Raw genomic sequence first — 19,786 nt, 5'->3', positions numbered from 1 at the left:
GCCATGTTGACTATCCTGAATCAGTCCCTGTCTATCCAAATTAGAATCCCTTAGAATACCTTCCAAAAACTTTCCCACTACTGATGTCAAGCTCACTGGCCCATAATTTCCTAGCTTATTCTTAGAGCCTTTCTTAAACAACAGAAAAACATTGGCTATTCACCAATTCTCTGGTGCCTCACCTGTGCCTAATGATATTTTAAATATCTCTGCTAGGGCTCCTGCAATTTCTGCACTTGCCTCCCACAGGGTCCGAGGGAACAACTTGTCAGGCCCTAGGGATTTATTCACCCCTAATTTGCCTCATGACAGCAAACACCTCCTCCTCTGTAATCTGTACTGGGTCCACATCCTTGCTGCTGCATTTTCTCACATCTACAAATTCTGTACCCATTGTCTGAGTAAATACACACGCAGAAAATACATTTCAAAGCTCCCCCATCTCTTTTGGCTCCACACATAGATTACCACTCTGATCTTCCAAAAGACCAATTTTTCCACTTTCTATCCTTTTGCTGTTAATATATCTGTGGAAGCCCTTGGGATTCTCCTTCACCTTGTCTGCTAGAGCAACCTCATGCCTTCTTTTAGCCCTCATGATTTCCTTAAGCGTTCTCTTGCATTTCTTATACTCCTCAACTTCCTCATTTGTTCCTGCATGCCCATACCTCCTGTGTGCACCTCCTTCATTTTCTTAACCAGGGCCTTAATATCTCTTGAAATCTAAGGTTCCATAAACCTACTATCCTTGCTTTTTATTCTGACAGGCACATACAACCTCAGTACTCTCAAAATTTCACTTTTGAAGGCTTCCCACTTACCAAGTACACCTTTGCCAGAAAACAGCCTGTCCCAATCCACACTTGCCAGATCCTTTCTGATACCATCAAAATTGGCCTTTCTCCAATTTAGAATCTCAACCTGAAGACCAGACCTATCCTTTTCTATAATTACCCTGAAACAAAAAGCATTATGATCATGAGATGCAAGGTGTTCCCCTTCACAAACTTCTGCAACCTGCCCTGTCTCATTTACTAATATGAGATCTCTCTCTCTCATTGGGACTTCTACACAATGATTGAGGAAACTTTCTTGAAAACATTTGACAAACTCTTTTCCCATCCAGCCCTTTTACAGTATGGGATTCCCAGTCAATATGAGGAAGGTTAAAATCACCTACTATCACAACCTTATGTTTCTTGCAACAGTCTGCAATCTCTCTACAATTTTCTCCTCTAAATCCCACAGACTGTTGGGTGGTCTACAATATAATCCCAATAACATTGTCACACCTATCTTATTCCTCAATTCAACTCATAAAGCTTCACTGGACGAGTTCTCCAGTCTGTCCTGACAGAGCACTGCTGTGACATTTTCCCTGACTAGTAGTGTCACCCCTCCCCCTTCAATCCTTCCCACTCTATGGCGTCTGACATCTGAAACAAAAGAAGCCAGGAATATTCCTGCCCCTCCTGCAACCAAGTCTCACAAATGGCTACAATGTCATATTTCCATGTGCTCATCCACACCCTAAGCTCTTCCGCCTTTCCTACAATACTCCTTGCAGTGAAAGATACGCAGCTCACAACGCTACTCCCACCATGCTCAACCTTTTGATTCCTGACTTTGTACGTGGGCATAACTATCTGTTCTGGTGTTCTGGCTCCCTTCTTCCTGCAACTCTAGTTTAAACCGCCCGTGCAGGACTAGCAAACCTTCCTGCTCATCTCTGGGAACCTGACTGGGCACAAAACCCAGCAAATAATTAAAAAATTAGAGAATAGAAGATCGAGAAGAACAGTAGGACAAGGCATGGGCAGCCACTTGGGCCCCAAATATGCCTGCCTTTTTGTTGGCTACATAGAACAGTCCATGCTCCAATCATTCACTGGTGATGCTCCACAACTCTTCCGGCACTACACTGATGACTGCATTGGTGCTGCTTCATGCACGAATGCTGAGCTCATCAATTTCATCAACTTTTCCTTCAACATCCACCCTGCCCTTAAATTCACTTGGTCCATTTCTGACACCTCCTTCCACCCCCTCTCGATTTCTGGAGATAAACTGTCTCCCGGCATACTTTATAAACCTACCGATTCCCACGGTTATCTTAGCTAAATCTCTTCTCACCCTGTCTCCTGTAAAAATGCTAGTTGCTTTTCTCAGTTCCTTTGTCTCCAACACATCTGTTTCTAGGATGAGGTTTTCCTTTCCAGGACATCAAAGGTGTTGTCCTTCTTCAAAGAATGGAGCTTCCTTTCCTCCACCATTGATGCTGCCCTCACCTGCATCTCCTCCATTTCCCAAATTCCTGCACTCGCATCATCTTCCTGCTGCCTTGACATATCCCTGACTGGTGTGCTACACTTGCCCATTCACCTCCTCTCTCAACACCATTCAGGGCCCCAAACAGTCTTTCCAGGTGAGGCCTCCTCTACATTGCAGACCCCTGATGTAAACTTGGGGACTATTTTGTCAAGCACATCTACTCCTTCCACCAAAAGCGTAATTTCCTGGTGGCAAAACATTCCAATTCTCATTCCCATTCCAACATGTCGGCCTCCTCTTTTGCCACAATGAGGTCACTCAGAGAGTGGAGGAGCAACACCTCATATTTCATCTAGGTAGCCTCCAACCTGATGAGATGAACACTGAATTCTCCAACTTCCAATATTTTTCCCTCCCCCTTCTCTCTTCTGTCATTTCCCACCACTCTGGCCTCTTCTCCTCACCTGCCTATCACCTCCACTTGGTGCACCTCCTCCTTCCCTTTCTCCTATGTTCCACTCTCCTCTCCTATCATATTCCTTCCTCTCCAGCTCTTTACCTTTCCTACCCACCTGTTAATTGGTCCTCATTGAAACCCTCATGACTAAGTCAGGAAAGGCATTAAGTAGCCATCTCCAGAATTAGCACATGATTAAAGACATCCCTGCCACTTAACACACAGTTCAGGACAAGTCTGTTTTGTAAATTAATATTATGGCTGTTTATCCAGTAAGCTCAATACTGTAACCAGTTGAGATGTGTTCCCATTGTAAATATGTAATTCTGCAAAGTCACATGTCTGGACACAGAATGTTAAAGTGGATAATCAGAGCCACTGAAATAGTAGTTAATCGCTTATTGTAACCTTTGTATTTAAAGCATGTCACTGTGGTGCTGAATTTCATGACAGTGTCTCCAAAATAATGTCTGCTGGTCACCTTTGGTTTTATTTCTACAGTTCCAGTCCCTGTGTGACTCATTCACCCTCAGAACAGGTGACCTTCTTCCCCACCCCACACCACCTTCTTGATTCTGGCATCTTCCCCCTTCCTTTCTAGTCCTGACGAAGGGTCTCAGCCCGAAACATTAGCTGCTTATTCATTTCCACAGATGCTGCCTGTCCTATTGAGTTCCTCCGGCACGCGTGTGTAGCTCTAGATTTCCAGCATCCTCTGAATCTCTTGTGTCAACAAGATAGGAAAGTTTCTTTGTGTACTTACTAAAGAAACTGGCATGGAGTCAATGCAAATAAGGCAAACAAGTAGTGAGGTCATGGAACCTATACAGATTGAGGAGGAGGAGGTGCTTACTATCTTGAGGCAAGTCAGAGTAGATAAATCCCCAGGACCTGACAGGGTATTCCCTCAGACCTTGAAGGAGACTAGTGTTGGAATTGCAGGGGCCCTGGCAGATATATTTAAAATGTCGGTATCTATGGGTGAGGTGCCGGAGGATTGGAGGATAGCTCATTTTGTTCTGTTATTTAAAAAAGGCTCTAAAAGTAATCCGGGAAATTATAGGCTGGTAAATTTGACGTTGGTAGTAGGTAAATTATTGGAAGGAGTTCTGAGAGATAGGATCTACAAGCATTTGGATAGACAGGGACTTATTAGGAAGAGTCAACCTGGCTTTGTGCATGGTAGGTCATATTTAACCAATCTATTAGAGTCTTTTGAGGAGGCTACCAGGAAAGTGGATGAAGGGAAGGCAGTGGATGTTGTCTACATGGACTTTAGTAAGGCCTTTGACAAGGTCCCGCATGGGAGGTTAGTTAGGAAGATTCAGTCGCTAGGTATACATAGAGAGGTAGTAAATTGGATTAGACATTGACTCAATGGAAGAAGCCAGAGAGTGGTAGTGGAGGACTGCTTCTCTGAGTGGAGGCTTGTGACTAGTGGTGTGCCACAGGGATCAGTGCTGGGTCCATTGTTATTTGTCATCTAGATCAATGATCTGGATGATAATGTGGTAAATTGGATCAGCAAATTTGCTGATGATACAAAGATTGGAGGTGTAGTGGACAGTGAGGAAGGTTTTCAAAGCTTGCAGAGGGATTTGGACCAGCTGGAAAAATGGGCTGAAAAATGGCAGATGGAGTTTAATACAGACAAGTGTGAGACACTTTGGAAGGACAAACCAAGGTAGAACATACAGGGTTAATGGTAAGGCACTGAGGAGTGCAGTAGAACAGAGGGATCTGGGAGTACAGATACAAAATTCCCTAAAACTGGCGTCACAGGTAGATAGGGTCGTAAAGAGAGCTTTTGGTACATTGGCCTTTATTAATCAAAGTATTGAGTATAAGAGTTGGAATGTCATGGTGAGGTTGTATAAGGCATTGGTGAGGCCGAATTTGGAGTATTGTGTGCAGTTTTGGTCACCAAATTACAGGAAGGATATTAATAAGGTTGAAAGAGCGCAGAGAAGGTTTACAAGGATGTTGCCGGGACTGGAGAAACTAAGTTACAGAGAAAGATTGAACAGGTTAGGACTTTATTCCCTGGAGCATAGAAGAATGAGGGGAGATTTGATAGAGGTATATAAAACTATGATGGGTATAGATAGAGTGAATGCAAGCAGGCTTTTTCCACTGAGGCTAGGGGAAAAAAAAACCATAGGACATGGGTTAAGGGTGAAGGGGGAAGAGTTTAAAGGGAACATTAGGTGGGGGGCTTCTTCACACAGAGAGTGGTGGGAGTGTGGAATGAGCAGCCAGATGAAGTGGTAAATGCGGGCTCACTTTTAACATTTAAGAAAAACTTGGACAGGTATGTGGATAAGAGGTGTACGGAGGGATATGGTCTAGGTGCAGATCAGTGGAACTAGGCAGAAAAATGGTTTGGCACAGCCAAGAAGGGCCAAAAGGCCTGTTTCTATGCTGTAATGTTCTATGGTTCTATGATGAATTTTGGTGGCCAGGATAAAGCAGGCTGTTAATTTGAAACACTGTGACAGCAGTATATATTATGGAAAAGCACAATAGCATTCAGGTCACAGCAGCCCGCCACACTAAGCACTCACTCCCTCCATCACTAGTGCACAGGGTGCACTGTCTGCAAAATGTACTGCGGTTACTCACCCAGGCTACTCTGACGGCACTTCTCAAACCCAAACTTACCATCTACCAGCAAGGAGGGTAAGGGTAGATGACAACTTGCACGCCATACTAATATTTCAGACTGTATACTGATATATTACTAATACTTCATCACCATGGTACGGCATGGTAGCGTAGTGGTTAGCACAATGCTTTACAGTACAAGCGGCTCAGGTTCAATTCCAGATGCTGCCTGTAAGGAGCTTGTACGTTCTTCCTGTGACTGCGTGGGTTTCCTCCGAGTGCTTCTGTTTCCTCCCACAGTCCAAAGATGTGCCAATTGGCAGGTTAATTGGCTATTGTAAATTGTCCTGTGATTAGGCTTGGGTTAAATTAGTGGGTTGCTGTGCTATTCCACACTGCTTTCCAATAAATAAAGAAAAACACTGGATCAAAATGCCAGAACTCCCTCCCCAATAGCCCCTTCACCAGAAGGACTGCAGCTATTCTTTGGACAATAAATGGCTTATGCCAGCTCTCAGAGCACCCCCATCAATCCTCATCCTCCATTTATTTCCCAGACAACTTACCCATCAAGATGTCCCACCCCTAACTCTTTAAATCTGACCAGTGACCAGATCAAGGCTGGTGTGATTATGCAAAGGTTTGATAGGGTTCATTGAAGTGAGAGGTTTCTTTTGAGACCAGAATTTAGGGTCATGAATTCAAGTTGGGCACCAATAAACCAAGCCAGAGGTACAAAAGAATATGGAACTTGGGGTCAAGGTAAGTGTGAGGGAAAAGATGTGTAAATTATAGTGACACAGTGGGTGGAGAGACAGCTGAAAGCCAAGAATGGACCACCTGGGCTGAATGGCCTGTTTCCATGAAATAAACATGATGTAACATGCAGCTGGTGAAGCCACCATTACCAGTTGCTAACGCTATTGTGTATTACCCCATTTGCATTGGGAGGGGGAAGCAGGGGCAGGGAGAAGGAGAGATGTTGGGGACATCGCAATTTTAGGTGTCTGTTGAACTGTGACATGACAGATCTCTGAATGGCAGGGGGAGGGAGTGCGAGGTAATTCTGTGAGCGCTACCAGGTAACAAGTGGGACAGGGGCAGGATCTTCACGGCTGAGTCAAGTTGGGGGACTTGAGGGCAGACTTGGTAATGTCCATGAGTGAAAAGTTTAATGTATGAGGAGTGTTTGGTGTAACTGAGCCTGTACTTGCTGAATTTTGGATAGAGGGGACATGGAAAGTTACAGGAGAGTCTAAAACCATAGGGCACAGCCTCAGAATAGAGGGATGAACCTTTAGAAGGAGGAATGATTTCAGCCCAAGGGTGGTGCACCTGTGGATTTCGTTACCATAGAAGGCAGTGGAGGCCTAGTAAGGCAGAAATTGATAGGTTCTCAAATGGCTATGGGTTCAGGAATTTGAGGAAGGAGGCAGGAGAATGAGGTTGAGAAAAAAAAACCATCCATAATTGAATGGTGGAGCAGACTTGTTGAATGGCCTACTTCTGCTCCCGTATTTTATGATCTTACAAGGCCCAGCAATTGTGAGCAACCAAAAAAGGGGTGGTGAATAATAGAAAACATTGATAAAATGTAGATGTGTGGACATGTAATCCCAGCTACTGTCAGTGAGGGACACTCCATGATATCCCAGCATGCACAAGAAGCACGACTCTCAGCCCCCAACATAACAGTGTTGACAATTCTCACTTCCTCTCCCTGAAGGGAGTTATGACAGACTGAAGGAGATAGTTTCATCCCCGCTCTGTCCTGTCACCTTTCAAGGCACCGTCTTCTACAGGAGCCCAAGCAAAGTACAAAAGCCAAAGCAGAGAATGGGCTCACTGCTATGAAGCAATGTGGTGCCTCAGTGCCCATGTGTGTCCTTCTGTGCACACAACTGTGGATGCTTCACCCTCTGCCCTTGCCCACCTGCAGTTCCCCAGCCACTGACTACTAATTCCTGTATAATAGAACATGGAGCAGGAACAGGCCCTTCAGCCCACAATGTCTGTGCCGAGCACAATGCCTAATTAAACTAAATCGTTCTGCCTGTGCATGAGCCTTATTCCCCCCCCACCCAATTCCTCTGCATATTCATGTGCCCTCCTAAAAGCCTTGTAAACACCACTATATACCTCCACTGGCAGCCCGTTCCAGACACCCACCACTCTCCATGCCCCACACATCTCTTTAAACTTACCCCTCTACCCTTAAGTGCAAGCCCTCTAGTATTTGACATTTAGAATCTAGGGAAAAAGATTCTGACTGTATACCCTATCTCTGCCTCTCATAATTTTATAAACCTGTATCAGGTTTCCCTCAGCCTCTGATGCTCCAGAGAAAACAACCCTAGTGGGATGCTATTCCACAGATGAAGCTGGACTTCACTGACTTCAGGTAGTAGGGTAGAGTATACACCCCTTACTGTATCAATGGTGCAGACGTGGATATGGTTGAGAACTTCAAGTTCCTGGATGTAAATATCACCAATAGTTTGTCCTGGTCCAGCCATGTGGACATTATGGCCAAGAAAGTTCACCAATGCTTCTACTTCCTAAGGAAATTTGACACGTCCCTGTTGACCTTCACCAATTTTTACAGATGCACCACAGACAGCATCCTATCCCGATGCACTACAGCTTGGTTCGGCAACTGTTCAGCCCGAGATCACAGGAAATTGCAGAGAGTTGTGGACACATCCCAGTCCATTACACAAACCAGTCTCTTCTCCAATGACTCGGTCTACAGTTCCCACTGCATAAACAAGGACCCCTTCCACCCTGGTCATTCTCCCTTCACCCTACTCCTATTGGGCAGAAGAAACAAAAGCTTGAGACTATGTACCAGCAAGCTCAAGCTTCTATCTCACTGTTATCAGACTCTTGATGGGCCCTCTCATATGATAAAGATGAACCCTTAATCTCTCAATCTTGATCTCGCAATCTACCTTGTCGTTGCCCTTGCACTTTATTTGTCTACCTGCACTGCATTGTACAGCTTGAAGCAGACTGGCCTGTGCCATCTGTCACAGCTGAAAAGCCTTATCACTGATCACTGTCCACCTTTCTATCAGATCCCACCATCTGTAGTCCTTTGCCACCTTTCAGCTCCTGTCACTATCTCCACTTCTTCCTTCTTCTGCCTGCCGATTGCCCTTCCTCACCTGGATCCACCCATCACTTACCAGATCTTAAAGATTCCAGATTTATTTGTCACTTGTACATCGAAACATTGTTGTCTGTGTCAATGGCCAATACAGTCCAAGGATGTGCCCGCAAGACTCATCATGCTTCCCACGCTAATACAGCACGCCCACAGTTAACCAACATGTACGTCTTTTTTATTTGAATGTGGGAGAAATCGGAGCACCTGGAGGAGACTCACGCGGTGAAGGGGAGAACGTACAAGCTTCTTACAGACAGTGGCGGGAGTTGAACCCCGATCGTTGGCACTATTATACCATGCTATCCTCCTGGCATAATACCAGAAGAGATGAAAAAAATCAGTATTTATCCCTCCTCCTAAGAAACCTGGAGCAACAGAATGTAAATTACACAGGACCATAAATTTAATAAGTCATATCACCAAGATAATTCTAAGAATTTTGATAACAAGAGCTAAAAGTAAGATTTTAAAAACGTAAAGCAACATACATAAAAGTTGCTGGTGAACGCAGCAGGCCAGGCAGCATCTCTAGGAAGAGGTGCAGTTGACGTTTCAGGCTGAGACCCTTCGTCAGGACTAACTGAAGGAAGAGTGAGTAAGGGATTTGAAAGTTGGAGGACTCCAACTTTCAAATCCCTTACTCACCCTTCCTTCAGTTAGTCCTGACGAAGGGTCTCGGCCTGAAACTTTTATGTGTGTTGCTAAAAGTAAGATACAAGCCGAAATAGGTAAAGTACAATGTGGTTTTGTGAATGACAAAAGTACAAGAAACGCAATATTGATGTTAAGGATACTATCAGAACGAGCTATTCAAGTGCAAAAAGATTAGTTTGTTTGTTTTATCGACTACACAAAAGCATTTGATAAAGTGAAGCACAATAAGTTATTTGAAATATTACAGAAAGCACTAGATCTAGATTCGAAAGACCTCCGCCTAATCAAAAATCTGTACTGGGAACAAACTGCCACTGTAAGAATAAATGGAGAAGTGAGTCAGTTTACGAAAATCAAGAGAGGCGTTAGACAAGGGTGTGTTCTCTCCCCGGATTTATTTAATGTGTACAGTGAAACAATATTATAAAAAATAAGAGACATCTTGGGAATCAAAGTTGGTGGTGAAAACATCAATAATTTCAGATATGCAAATGACACTGTGTTAATTGCAAGCATGGAGGAAGAACTACAAAACTTAATTGATATAGTTGTTGAAGAAAGTGCAAAAATGGGTCTATCTACCAATTGCAAAAAGACAGAATTATGGTGATATCCAAAAAGAAGGAGAATCCTATCTGCAGGCTGAGAATAAACAGGGAAGACATAAAACAAGTACAGAACTTTTGCTACTTAGGAAGCTGGGTGACATCAGATGGCAGGTGCGACAGGGACATCAAAAGAAGAATAGGGATGGTAAAAGACACCTTTACGAGAATGAAGAGTATACTGACCAATACTAAACTAGGCATGACAACCCGCCTCAGGGTACTGAAATGTTACGTTTATCCAGTTATGTTATATGGCTCAGAATGTTGGACAATATCTAGTAACATGAGGAAACAAATTGAAGCAGCAGAGATGTGATTTTTGAGGAGGATGCAAAGAATATCATGGACAAGATGAATATCTAATGAGGATATCATGAACAGAGCAAACACAAAATGAGAAATAATGTATGAGATCATGAAACGGCAACGTAACTTCATTGGACATGTGATTAGGAAAGAGGAGTTAGAATGCACAGTAATTATGGGAAAGATTGAAGGGAAGAAAGCAAGAGGAAGACAAAGACAAATGATGATGCAGACAGCAGCCAGAGAACTGGAAATGAATACCAATGAATTGATCCATTTGACCCGAAACAGGAATGTGTGGGCCATGGCAGTCAAAACTCAAACTGGGCATGGCACCTGATGATGATGATCCTCCTGGCACACCACTTTATACTGGCTGCCGTGCAGCCCTTGAAGAACGTGGGAGTCATTGGAGGGAAGCACAAATTGGCTGAGATGGTCACTGCTCCAAAAGAAACTGGTAGATGTGGTGGTTGACTGCAGGGTATCTGTCACAACTCAGCCACGACCCCGTGAAGACTCTGTGCAGAGTATGGCCAAACTCATGAAGGTCGGGTACCAAGTACCAATTACAGAGAAACGTGCACTAAGAAGTAGGCAGGATTATCACTGCGTTGAAATACCAGGTATTGTTTATTAATATATTAATTAGACAGGTAGACGGATAGAAAAGATTGAGAGGGATATGGGCCAAATATGGGGAAATGGGGCCAGCTCAGGTAAACACTTGGTCAGCATGGATGAGTTGGGCTGGAGGGCTTTTTACCGTGCTGTCAACTCTATGACTCCATGTGAAGACCGGACTGAGCTACAGAGGGAGATACAAGTTAAGTTTATTGTCATGTATGGTGAGGTTTATCACTGCGCTTGGAAGTCTGATGGAATACATGATCAAAAGCACAGTTTGATGGAGTGTCGTAAAGCACGTAAACTGGGGTGGCGGGGGAGGAGGTAGTGAGGGGATTCCAGAGCCTCGGGCTTTGGAAGCTCAAGGCATGTCCTGTGGTGGTGGAGAGATTTCCAGCAGTAGGGAGCATCACCGGATTTAATCTCTGCAGATGTTTGGAAACCTGGAGGAGCTTGCAGAGATGCTGTGGGGGTTGGAATGGGGAACTGAAAATGGAAACTTTGATGAACTGCGAACAAGTTTGGGGGATGAGCAGCAGAATCTTAGCCAGCGATCTACAGGGCCCACCAGGGACCATGCTTAGCTTCTCACTGTGCGTTAACACGACCCAAAGCATTCTCACCTTGCGAAACCAACCCCTCGGCTGGCACCATTGGCATCCCGCAGTATCCTGGTGGAAATGACTTGTCCAAAGGGCTTGAGCATATTCTGCAGCTCCTGCTCATCCATGGATGGCGGCAGGTTGGAGATGTACAGGTTTGTCGGGTCCTGCTCTTGTTGCTGCAGTATAAACACAAAAGTCTATTTGCAACACTGTTCTGTGCTTGCCACAAAATGTCAGCCATCTCACATGGCCCCTCAGTCTTAACACCCTCCCCAACCAGCTAACTACCAATCACCCCACCCCCCCTTCCTCTCCTACACACATGGTCTATAACCGGAATCAAATACCTCAACCGATTGGCTAATTGCCATCCAACAGTCTTGATGGCTGGTGAGGCCTGTGTCTCTCACCACACCAACCCTGTCTTCTTGAGGTACCACATCACCACCACAAATAACCTTGCTTTATCATTTTTCAAATGCATTGATGGGTCCATATTTTCTGTTCAACCTTTGTGACTCAAGAGTTGGTCCCAAACTTCGGAATAAGCTCAAGAGAAATAAAATCCTAACCCGGCAAGCTTGTTGAGTCCTGCAGCTCAAAGCTGGGAGGAGGATCAAGTGAACCTCTGTTTTCAAATACCCTGAAGTTCAGAACGTAAGGAACACGAGCAAGGTTGATCACTCGAACCCACCCTTCCATCTAATAAGATGTGAGTGGTCTGAACACTTACAACCGGAGGCTGCAGCTCCATCCACCAGTGGTTGTGGACGGTCCCCTTTGAGAGAGGAAGTGCCTCACTTTCACTGGTAATCCCTCTCTGCCATGCCAACCTCCCCCATGCTCAATGACTCTCCAGACAACGGGTATCCACAGGTCTTGTTCCAGCTTGATCCTGGGTAAACATTGTGTGTACCTTTCCCAGACTGACCTCCTGAGTTTAGAACAGTGTCAGTAACAGAAATCGGCCTATTCCCTATGGCCAGGTCCATCATTGGCCACTGCATTTACTAACCAAGAGGAGAGGCATAACTTCACATTGATGTCACACTTTACAATGCCAGACACACTTAAAACAGGTCCCACTCTTCCTCCTTGACCTGGAATCAAACAGAGCCCTCCATAAAGGTGTTTGAAACCACATTTAATTTAATGTTTGGAAATTAGTTGGGCGAAATCAGCCAGAGGTCTCTCAGACTCTGTCTTTGAAGAGCATTCAAATTATACAACAAATGGTGCGAGTTTTGAAACATGTATTGTTGACTCGACCTTTGCTCGTGTGGTCTTGGACACAATCTGAATATCTCAGTGTTCATGGATGTTCAGTCCCTATATACTTCCATCCCCCACCAGGAAGGTCTCAAAGCTCTCCGCTTCTTTTTGGATTCCAGACCTAATCAGTTCCCCTCTACCACCACTCTGCTCCGTCTAGTGGAATTAGTCCTTACTCTTAATAATTTCTCCTTTGGCTCCTCCCACTTCCTCCAAACTAAAGGTGTAGCCATGGGCACCCGTATGGGTCCTAGCTATGCCTGCCTTTTTGTTGACTTTGTGGAACAATCTGTGTTCCAAGCCTACTGGTATCTGTCCCCCACTTTTCCTTTGCTACATTGACGACTGCATTGGCGCTGCTTCCTGCACGCGTGCTGAGCTCGTTGACTTTATTAACTTTGCCTCCAACTTTCACCCTGCCCTCAAGTTTACCTGGTCCATTTCCAACACCTCCCTCCCCTTTCTGGATCTTTCTGTCTCTATCTCTGGAGACAGCTTATCTACTGATGTCTACTATAAGCCTACGGTCTCTCACAGCTACCTGGAATATTCCTCTTCTCATCCTGTCTCTTGCAAAAATGCCATCCCCTTCTCGCAATTCCTCCGTCTCCGCTGCATCTGCTCTCAAGATGAGGCTTTTCATTCCAGGACGAAGGAGATGTCCTCCTTTTTTAAAGAAAGGGGCTTCCCTTCCTCCACCATCAACTCTGCTCTCAAACGCATCTCCCCCATTTCACGCACATCTGCTCTCACTCCATCCTCCTGCCACCCCACTAGGAATAGGGCTCCCTTTGTCCTCACCTACCACCCCACCAGCCTCCAGGTCCAACATATAATTCTCCGTAACTTCCGCCACCTCCAACGGGATCCCACCACTAAGCACATCTTTCCCTCCCCCCCCCCCCGCTTTCCACAGGGATTGCGCCCTACGCGATTCCCTTGTCCATTCGTTCCCCCCCATCCCTTCCCCCCGATCTTCCTCCCGGCACTTATCCTTGTAAGTGGAACAAGTGCTACACATGCCCTTACACTTCCTCCCTCACCACCATTCAGGGCCCCAGACAGTCCTTCCAGGTGAGGCGACACTTCACCTGTGAGTCGGCTGGGGTGATATACTGTGTCCAATGCTCCCGATGTGGCCTTCTATATATTGGCGAGACCCAACGCAGGCTGGGAGACCGTTTCACTGAACACCTACCAGAGAAAGCAGGATCTCCCAGTGGCCACACATTTTAATTCCACATCCCATTCCCATTCTGGTATGTCTATCCACAGCCTCCTCTACTGTAAGGATGAAGCCAAACTCAGGTTGGAGGAACAACACCTCGTATTCCATCTGGGTAGCCTCCAACCTGATGGCATGAACACTGACTTCTCTAACTTCCGTTAATGCCCTACCTCCCCTTCATACCCCATCTGTTATTTATTATTATATATATATATTTTTCTCTCTCTCTGTTTCTCCCTCTGTCCCTCTCACTATACCCCTTGCCCATCCTCTGGGCTTCCCCCCTCCCCCTTTTCCTTCTCCCTGGGCTTCCTGTCCCATGATCCTCTCATATCCCCTTTGCCAATCACCTGTCCAGCTCTTGGCTCCATCCCTCCACCTCCTGTCTTCTCCTATCATTTCGGATCTCCCCCTCCCCCTCCCACTTTCAAATCTCTTAATAGCTCTTCTTTCAGTTATTCCTGACGAAGGGCCTCGGCCCGAAACATCGACTGTACCTCTTCCTATAGACTGCTGCCTGGCCTGCTGCATTCACCAGCAATTTTTATGTGTGTTGCTTGAAATTCCAGCATCTGCAGATTTCCTCGTGTTTGCGTATCTCCATGTACGACTGAGTTTACCAATTGCACACCACTAGCCTGATATGGAAACACTAATGCCCAGGAATGGAAAAGTCTAAAGAAAGTATGGATACAGCCCAGTCCATCACAGGCAGAGGGTGCAGAGATTTACCAGGATGCAGCATGTCTTGTGAGGATAGGTTGAGCAAGATAGGGTTTCCTCTTTGGAACAATGGAGGTGTACAAGATGAGAAGAGGCATAAATCAAGTGCACAGCTAGAGTCTTTTTCCCAGGACGTAAATGGCTAATGCGAGGGAGCATAATTTTAATGGGATTTAAGGAAAGTATAGCGGGGGTGTCAAAGGTAGTTTTTTTTTTCCACAGAGAGTAATAGGCGCATGGAACACCCTGCCAGGGATGGTGATAGAGGCAGACACAGTAGGGACATTTAAGACACTACTAGATAGACACGTGGGTGGTAGAAAAATGGAGGGCTCTGTGGTAGGGAGGGGTTAGATTGTTTGTGGAGTAAGTTGAAAGATCGGCACAAGATCATGGGCTGAAGGGCCTGTACTGTGCTATAACATATGTTCTATGGTCTGAAGAAATAGCCCACACAGTGTCTCTGCAAAGGCCTCCAAATCCACGAGGATGTGAACCATATCAGTGTCCTCTCCTAAGCCAACATCCCTGGTATTCAAGGCCCTGGTTACAACCCAGTTAAACTGGGAGGGCCACACTAATCCCAAACCCCCAAAACAGACCCTCCATTCGAGCTCATCCCTGGGAGTGAGACCCAGGGTGGACAGAGGGAAAGATTCAGGGATCTGCTCAAAGTCTCCTTGAGGAAATGCAACACCCTTGTTGATCCCATCAGGAGATGGGAAACACTAGTCCATAGCTGCTCATAGTGGAGAAGGTGTGGACTGCCCCCGGCACATCCTTAGGTGTCTCTGCACCTCCTGCTCTGTCTTTGGATTCCACACTGGCCTCATCAGTCACCCCAGAACAGAAGTGGAAACCAGTCACCTTCAATCCCAAGAGACAGGCCAAGATTCAACCATTGAGGAGGCACTGAGACGCAACCTTAGATCCATTCTTGCTCCTTGCTCCCCATTAACGATTACCTCCAAGTTATTGCACCCTCTGTTACGTTACACACAAAGGCACCATCCACCAATTTGACGGCAGTTCCGGTTTAACATATCCCCTTATATAACCAATGCGTGACTGTTAAAGTCAACTTTGCAAACCCTAAAGCTGTTGAACTGTGCTCATACTGCAAGGTTATTCTACTCTCTTGCTGGTTACAGGGCGTTTCCTTATTTGGTATGCTCTCTTAGGTTTATTACATTCCTTATACTGAACAAAACACTCCTATATTTAGAGTCTGTCTGGAAAGACACATAGCGTCCAGTTTGGGAAGCTTCAGAGATAAGAGAGTAGATTGTGTCTTCCTGAGGAAACAAGGGCCAGATGTGCTTTATTGTAGGACGTGAAGGGTCTGACTTGGCTGCAAGGGTTTGTTTGTGGTTACAGAAATTTAGGGGCTCACTTCGGAGGAATTTTGAAGATGGAAGGAAACCTTAATTCTCCAGGTACGGTCAATTTTACCCAGTAACACATCCAATTCTAATAATGCATAATCTGGTGCTTACCCAAACCAACTCATTAAATACCACCCGTCCAATCTTCAAGCTGTCCCACTAAATCCTACCCCTCTGATCCCAAAACTGTCTGATCAAATCTCATCTGTCTGATCCACAAATTGTCCCATCAGATCCCGTCCTTCCAATCCCAAAACTGTCCCATTAAATCCAACTTCTCCCATCCCCAAACTGTCCCATCAGATCCCAACTCTCCTGTCCTAAATCCTCCCATCCCTCAACACGCCACGCCTCTTTGACTTGTATTTGATGGGATGTTAAAGTTTATCCATTTCCGACCATTCTCTCCCCTTTCTGGATCTCCGTCTCCATCTCAGGTGATAGAATATCCATCCACATTTACTACAGACACAGTGACACCCCCAGTTATCTAGACGACACCTCCTCCCACCTGGTCTCTTGTAACAATGCCATTCCTTTCTCTCAGTTCCTCTATCTCCACTGCACCAGTTCTAGAGGTGAGGCCTTTCACCCCAGAACATCTAGAATGTCCTGCTTTTTTCAGGAAATGGGGCAGGCCCCACACAATGGCTGATGGAGCCCCCATCCACCATCCAGGGATCTAAATGGCCCTTCCTCCAATCTTGTCTATTGCATTCTATGCTCTTGATGTGGCCTCCTTTGCATCAATGAGACCAACCGAGGACTTGGTCACCTTCCTCTCCTATCAGATCCCATGAACTGTAGCCTTTTGTCGCCTCCAGTTCTCACCTCCCAGCCTCTGTCACTATTTCCACTCTCCCCTCCTCCATCTGCCTATCCTCCCCCCTCACCCGGATCCACCCATCATCTGCCACCCCTTCCCCTCACCTCTTTATATTCTCCTCTACTCTTGATCTTAAATGTCCTTTCACACCACAGATGCTACCTGACACAGTATTGAGTTCCTCCAGCATCCTTTAGCCCCCGACTTTACTCACTGTACATTCATGACTGTGTAGCCAGATACTGCTCTGACTTTACAAGTTTGCAGAGGACACCATGGTAGTAGGCCAGATCTTAAACAATGACAAGACGGAGTACAGGAAAGAGATAGAGAGCAGAGGGGCATGCTGTCAAGACGACAATCTCTCCCTCAATATCAGAAAAACACAAGAGCTGGTCACTAACTTCAGGATGTGGGGTGGAGCATAGGCTCCTATCTGTATCAAAGGTGCTGAAGAGGAGATAATTGAGAGTTCAACATTCCTAGGTGTAAATATCACCAAGAGCTTGTTCTTGTACAACCAAGAAAATACTTTCTCAGAATGCTAAAAAAGTTCAGTACGTCCCTGATGACCCTCACCGATTTTTACAGATGCACCACAGAAAGCATCGTATCTAGGTGCATCACAGCTTGGTTTGACAACTGCTCTGTCAAGGTTGCAACAAATTATAGGGAGCCATGGACACTGCTCAGTCCATCATGCAAACCAGCTTCCCCTCCGTTAGCTCTATCTGCACTTCCTGCTGCCTTGGGAAAAACAGCCAACGTAACCAAAGATCCCATCCCATTCATTCTCTTTTCTCCACCCTCCTTTCAGGCAGAAGATAGAGAATCCTGAAAGACATACCACCAAGCTCAAGGACAGCTTCCATCCCACTGTGATAAACCTCTTGTATGATTAAGATGAATTTCTAGCCTTTCAATCTACCTTACTGTGGCTTTTGCACTGTATTGGTCTACCTGCACTGGATTTTCTGTAACTGTAACACTATATTCCACATTCTGTTTTGCTTTGTACTACCTCAATGGCACATAAACAAAAGGTTTTCATTATATCTCGTTACATGTGACATTAATAAACCAATTACCACTAGCTATAGCGATTCTAATGCTCATGAGTGGCCTCTGACAAATGCACTGGCTCGCTTTCTTCAACATCCAGGCCGCCTCCAGTAGGGCCATGAAAGGGTTAGTTCCTTGAGCTGGCTGGTTCATCAGGATGGGGGATAGAACAGGGGATAGCGAAATCTGAAAGTCTCAGACAATGCGAGGCCGCAGATGGAGTGAGGTTTCAGAGTTGGCTGCAGTCTGCAGATTTCCCAAGGGCTCCAGCAGAGCTGCAACCCTGTACTTGATTTACAATTCTTGGAAAAGCTAGAAGCCGACCTTGAGACTTGTTCCAAGAATCCAGAAAACCAGACACTCATGATTTCAGCCACAAATTAAAAATAATGTGAAGTCTACCTGCCTTCATGTCCGCATCCTTTGATTTAGGACTCCAGCTTTCCCCAAGACAGTCACAGAGTCACAACACAGAAACAGGCCCTTTGGCTCACCATGCCCATGCCTACTGCCTAGTACACATCTATACTGATCTCATTTACCACCACTTGCTCTGTGACTTTGTCTGTCTTGGTGATTCAAGTGTTTGTCTGGATAATTCTCAGATGTTATGAGAGTCTCTGCCATCACCACCCAGTGTGTTCCAGATTCCAGAAACTGGCCTTTCTCTCCACCTTTAGTCCTGAGGCAGGCACGCGAATCGAGACGATTCCTTTTCCCTGCTACTCATGCTGCTTGACCCACTGCGATCTCCTAGCAAGTTGTTTGTTGCATCTGCAGTCCCTTGTGCCTGAAAGCTTCCTCCCTCTGACCTCAGCCTGGTCTGATGTAGCTCCACAGATTTGATACCCCTTTGCCCTCCGCCACACAAGTTATGTCGCAGCTTTATAAAACTCTGGTTCGGATGTAATTGGATAATCATATTCAATTCTGGTTGTCCCATTACAGGAAAGTTCTGGCGGCTTTGCAGAGGATACAGAAGAAGTTTACCAAGTTTGCCTGGATTCAGGGGTCACTGGCTAGAAGGAGAGGTTGGACAAACTTGGGTTGTTTTCTCTGGAACAGCAGAGGCTGAGGGGGGACCTCAAAGGAATCTAGAAGATTATGAGATGCGTACATAGAGTAGACAACCAGTTTCTCTCCCCAAGGGTTGAAATGTCTAATACTAGAGGGAATGCACTTAAGGTGAAGAGGGAAAGACAGGAAGTTCAAAGGAGATGTGTAGGGCAAGTCTTTTTTTACACAGAATGGTGGGAACCTGAAATGCACTGGCAGGGGTTGTGGTGGAGGCAGATATGATAGAAACATTCAAGAGGTCCTGAGGTAGGCAGATAAATGCGCAGAGAATGGCGCGATATGGACACTGCGGGCAGAAGGGATTCATTTAGTTAGGCTTTCAATTACTAGGTTTTTAGTTAATGGATGTAGTCTAATAAGAGTGTTGTATAGAACATAGAATAGTACAGCACAGCACAGGCCCTTCGGCCCACATTGTTGTGCCGACCCTCAAACTCTGCCTCCCATATAAGCCCCCACCTTAAATTCTCCATATACCTGTCTAGTAGTCTCTTAAATTCACTAGTGTATCTGCCTCCATCACTGACTCAGGCAGGGTATTCCACGCACCAACCACTCTCTGAGTAAAAAAACCTTCCTCTAATATCCCCCTTGAACTTCCCACCTCTTACCTTAAAGCCATGTCCCCTTGTATTGAGCAGTGGTGCCCTGGGGAAGAGGCGCTGGCTATCCACTCTATCTATTCCTCTTAATATCTTGTATACTTCTATCATGTCTCCTCTCATCCTCCTCTCCAAGGAGTAAAGCCGTAGCTCCCTTAATCTCTGATCATAATGCATACTCTCTAAACCAGGCAGCATTCTGGTAAATCTCCTCTGTACCCTTTCCAATGCTTCCACATCCTTCCTATAGTGAGGTGACCAGAACTGGACACAGTACTCCAAGTGTGGCCTAACCAGAGTTTTATAGAGC

At 45.6% G+C, this 19,786-nt stretch overlaps 1 protein-coding gene across 11 annotated transcripts in view; it reads right to left on the bottom strand.

Annotated features, from left to right (window-relative positions):
* LOC140191795 (RNA-binding motif, single-stranded-interacting protein 2-like) overlaps positions 1–19,786 on the bottom strand; it is a 269,357-nt gene that overhangs the window by 42,160 nt on the left and 207,411 nt on the right. For all 11 annotated transcript variants that reach the window (XM_072249564.1, XM_072249565.1, XM_072249566.1 and 8 more), the window contains one exon: positions 11,320–11,477. In XM_072249564.1, the coding sequence (XP_072105665.1) occupies positions 11,320–11,477 (158 nt within the window). The remainder of the gene's footprint in view (positions 1–11,319; positions 11,478–19,786) is intronic.

The sequence above is a fragment of the Mobula birostris genome, chromosome X, assembly GCF_030028105.1.
Source record: "Mobula birostris isolate sMobBir1 chromosome X, sMobBir1.hap1, whole genome shotgun sequence".
NCBI lineage: Eukaryota > Metazoa > Chordata > Chondrichthyes > Myliobatiformes > Myliobatidae > Mobula > Mobula birostris.
Note: the sequence above shows the minus strand (reverse complement) of the source record. Positions and strands in the feature narration are given on the sequence as shown.